The sequence below is a fragment of the Acanthisitta chloris genome, unplaced genomic scaffold (genome assembly GCF_000695815.1).
Source record: "Acanthisitta chloris isolate BGI_N310 unplaced genomic scaffold, ASM69581v1 scaffold18320, whole genome shotgun sequence".
Classification (NCBI taxonomy): domain Eukaryota; kingdom Metazoa; phylum Chordata; class Aves; order Passeriformes; family Acanthisittidae; genus Acanthisitta; species Acanthisitta chloris.
In genome coordinates this window covers 13,078-17,318 of record NW_008652379.1, presented here as the reverse complement: position 1 = coordinate 17,318, position 4,241 = coordinate 13,078, and the positions used below count along the sequence as shown (strand labels likewise).

At 44.6% G+C, this 4,241-nt stretch overlaps 1 protein-coding gene across 1 annotated transcript in view; it reads right to left on the bottom strand.

Moving 5' to 3' along the window:
- Positions 1–2,686: 2,686 nt before the first annotated feature.
- Positions 2,687–4,241, bottom strand: part of NOL8 (nucleolar protein 8) — a gene marked incomplete at its 3' end in the record, with an annotated part of 14,290 nt that continues 12,735 nt past the window's right edge. Inside the window, exons 14-16 of the mRNA XM_009077185.1 lie at positions 4,013–4,083; positions 2,971–3,053; positions 2,687–2,710 (exon numbers count right to left, since the gene is read on the bottom strand). Coding sequence (XP_009075433.1) covers positions 2,687–2,710; positions 2,971–3,053; positions 4,013–4,083 — 178 coding nt within the window. The remainder of the gene's footprint in view (positions 2,711–2,970; positions 3,054–4,012; positions 4,084–4,241) is intronic.

Genomic DNA, 4,241 nt, shown 5'->3' with positions numbered 1-4,241 from the left:
GGCGGCAGGGCCGGTTGGGTCCCGCGCTCACACGGTTCCCACCAGCAACACGGTCCGTCACCAACGCGGCCCCCGTAGCCTCTGCTGGCAGAGCCCCTGATAGCACAGCTCCCCCTTTCCTGGGCATCACATGCTTGGAATCACACACTGAACTTCTGTGGCTTTGCAGGAATTAACTGTTTTATAAGATCCTAGAAAGGAAAACAAACATGCATCAGAATGGATTGCTTAAAGCTTTGTAACATTTGCACCTTCCTCTTGTCATATATATTATCTATCTATTCAAGTAGTTATGTTGCTTCAAAAGTTTTCATTGTGTTACAAAATTAGCAGAGTAGTGCTAATTGGTGCAGAATTAGCAAGGTTGCTAAAAGAACTAATCTAAAACTGTCTGAGCAAGTCTCAAAGGGGGGTTGTTGCAAGGGGCCTCAGACAAGAATGCACCAAAAGACACAAATTCTCACACCTGTGACCAGCTCATCCTGGAGCAGTGCAGAGGAGCCAGCAGAAGTCAACCAAGACCAAGATAAAGAACTTGATAATCTGCAAATGAAGTAATGAACTGGGCCAAGAACATACATGGAAGGCAGACTGAAACAAAGTTCATGGAAAGAACACTTGTGGACATTTTTTCAGCAAGCACAAGGGACCACCAGAGACCATTCAAACCCCCATGGAAGACCCTCAAGAAGCCACTGACTCATAAGCAACTAATTAGCATAAGAAGCAAAAGAATCACTAACTAATAGAGGATAGATTACTAATTAATAAGTTAGGTAACTTGTGACCAATGAGCACTCATTCTTTGTTTTCTGAATTATATAAATAGAAAAAAGTTTGGATAGTTGGGATGTAGCTTGGCAAAGCATCCCACATGCATCTGGTGCTGGAATAAAATAATGCCTGTCCTTAATACTACACTAGTGTTAAGGGGTTTTATTCCCGATTTTGGTGACAACCCCACACCACCCAGGCAGTGCCTGACCACTGGGGCAGAGGGGCTTCAGCCTGCCATGATTTACCTGCACCTCCTGCCACACTCACAGAATCACAGAATCTTCTGAGTTGGAAGGGACCCATGAGGATCATTGAGTCCAACACTTGGCCCTGCATGGGACACTCCCAAGAATCACACCGTGTGCCAAATACCACAAGCCAGTGCAAAGAAAGGGAAGACCAAAAATCAATGAGCTGTTTTGCAGGGCTGTTTTCTTAGGGAGGAGCAACATAGCATCCACAGTATCAGGGAGCAGAGACCACAGAGCCCAACAAACGGTTGAGCACCAGGCACCAGCCATCAATAGAGTCACACATCACGCGGGCAATACAGCCACACGCCGGAGATGTTCTTCACAGTAGATTCATGAAACACCCTTCATCTTTATTTGTGTGGAGCACTAGCCCTCACAGAAAGGCTGCAAATGGCTCTGCTTTCACACCCTGGCAATAAGCAGCTTTGGTGGTGCCAACTCAATGGCCCCTGAAAACCTCCCATGCCCAGCGTGGCTGAGGCAAAGACGTGTTGCTGTGCAGTTTGTGCTGTGCCTGTGTTTGGGCCAGGCTGGGCTGGGAGTTTGAAGTTTCACTCCTGCCAAGTGTACAGACTGAGACTGAGATACTTTAGTATGTGAAAGACACTGAAACCATGACTAAGATGGGCAAATGTCATCACGGAGAGGGTAGTTAGAGATTGGAAGGGGCTGCACAGGGAGGTGATGCCATCACCATCCCTGGAGGTGTTCAAGAAACAACTGGATGTGGCACTTAGTGCCATGGTTTAGTTGACAAGGTGGTGTTTGGTCAGAGGTTGGACTTGATCTCAGAGGTCTTTTCCAACATGGATGATTCTGTGAAAAGAAGATGTGTCTATCCGCAGTGCAGCTGCTTTTCAGAAGTGCCAACTAAACCACAGCACTGAGACCATTTCCTTTCTACAACAGCAAGTCCAGGTGCTGCTGGCACAGGCACCCTGGCTAGAGGGGACTGGATCTGGCTGCCAACAGCCCAGGGTTGGAATTAAGTCTCAGGTGGCTCCTGCTGCCCTAAACATGAGAAGATCTGTGATAAAGCCATCAGGGAGAGTCCCAGTGCTGGCTGCGCTGGGGCTCAGGGCTGGCTGTGGATCTGCCTTCGTGGTTATGGACTGAGACATCTCCTGTGGTGAAGTGTCAAAGGAAAAAGTGGAACCAAAGCATCCCCCTGCTCTGTGGCATGTTGAGCTGCAGATGTCCCCCTGGGCCAAGGTGTGCCAGCAGCTCCACCTGTGGGGCTGAGCCTTGCCAGCTCTGGGCCCTGCTGTGGACAGAGTCCGTGTCCCTGGCCCTGCAGCTGGGGCCCTTGGCTTTCTCCTCTCTCCACAGGCACTCCTTCAGCCCCAGAAGACCCATAGCCACACTTCATGTCCACAGAGCTCAGGCACCTGTCTCAGAAGGTCTCACTGGCAGACCCACAGAGTAGCAGAGCACAGCACTCCATTCCACTCCCATGCCCTCCCAATCTGACCCAGCTGCCCTCCAGCAATGGCAGAACCTGCCCAATCCCCTCCTGCTGGCCCAGGCCTCCATTAAGTTTTTGAAAGACTAGAATTTTGAAAGTAGCACTGTTTGGCAACTTCTTCAGAGAAGTCACACAAAACACTTCTGATCAGTAAAAAATAAGTAAGATTTATTGTCTTGCTTTCACTTACATCCTTATGCTTCTTGTAGCATTCCTGAAAACATTTTAAAAGTAACATAATATTATGAGAAGTTTCTGAATTGATCTGTTTGTCTCAAACACTTTTTCTACACACAGTTATGTAACTGGTCCTGTATAACACAGATTTAGTAATTCACCTGGCATCACAACATGCTGTTACACACACACCCTAAAAAAATTTAGTTCTCTGGTAATTACTAAGTTTCAAGCCCTTCTAGAGGTCCTGAATTAAATTTTCAGCCAGTTACCAAGTACCAGATATTGAATACTCACGTCAAGCAATACTCTACGTCTGTTTTCCCAATCTTCTCTTTCTTCACTGAAGTGTACTGATCTACAAAACAACTTAGGGCCCTCTGCAGAAAACAAAGAACAAATTCATATGGTTAAACACTTCTCAATAAGCTTCTGTTTGTAAAACTCATGAGCAACACAGCAATAAAGTCAGAAAGGTCTAGTATTCAATTCTTTGTATCCTTTCTATTGCCTTGCTCCCCACAGCACAGCTGGTTCCAACAGAGATGTTCTGTAGTACAGCCTTGCAGTTTTCCCCAACAAGCTGAAATACAAATTGCAGTGAAATTGTACCTGTTCCATTAAAAGCTCAGCATCATTATCCCACATCTCCCAAGAAAATTTATGCCTGCTCAGGATTCACATCTCCCTTTTAACAGGCCCTGGAAATCAGATAGGCTGGAAAATTACAGTGCATTAACTGTGTTAACACAGCCACACATTTAAGGATAGTTACCTAACACGTGCCAAGAAACAAACATTATTTAAGGCTGTCCTGATAATTTATTGTATAAAATATCAAAACCAATTGTTTTGGTGCCCTGTGCACTTTTGGAGGGTGTTTCATTTTGCTGTCGTTTTATATGTTTTTAACTATGAGATCACTATATTCAGAAGAAAAAACCCACATTAAGTAAGATCAAGAACCACATGGGCATATGTTCAACCAGAGAGACAGGATAAAGTTCAAAATGATATGTATGCCTGAAAGGATCCAAGATATTGAGATAACTTGAGTGGGGTTTTTTGGTAAGCCCTAAAAGACCAGCTAAAAGACATATCAGGCCATTACCTGAAAAAGCAAAGACAGCTGTCCAGCATTTATGTTACCAGGGCTTTCCTGTGGGAGATGCCACCACAATTTAGACCACAAGTAATGATAGAAATTGGCAAATGCTTTCTCTTTTTTTCCCTTCAACCTCTCATCAATGTTTTGACTACAAAACATTAAATAACTAGGCAGCATTTTTTCCTCACTGAATTTCAGTATGAGTTTAAAAAGGGCTAAGGTCTGTTATACCTCTTAGTCGCTCATCATCTTTGGAGAAGAAGAAAAATCTAGCATTTTCTGTCTGTGGTAAAGGAAGAAACCTAGACAAACACAAAGGGATTTTAGAATCATAAAAGTTACTGCCAAATCCCATTAACCCAAATTAAAGCTGCAATGCTTCAGAGAAATAGTCTGCACTGAAGAGCATTAGTCCTCAGCACCCTAATATAGCCTTCTACAAACAAATCCACTTCTTTAA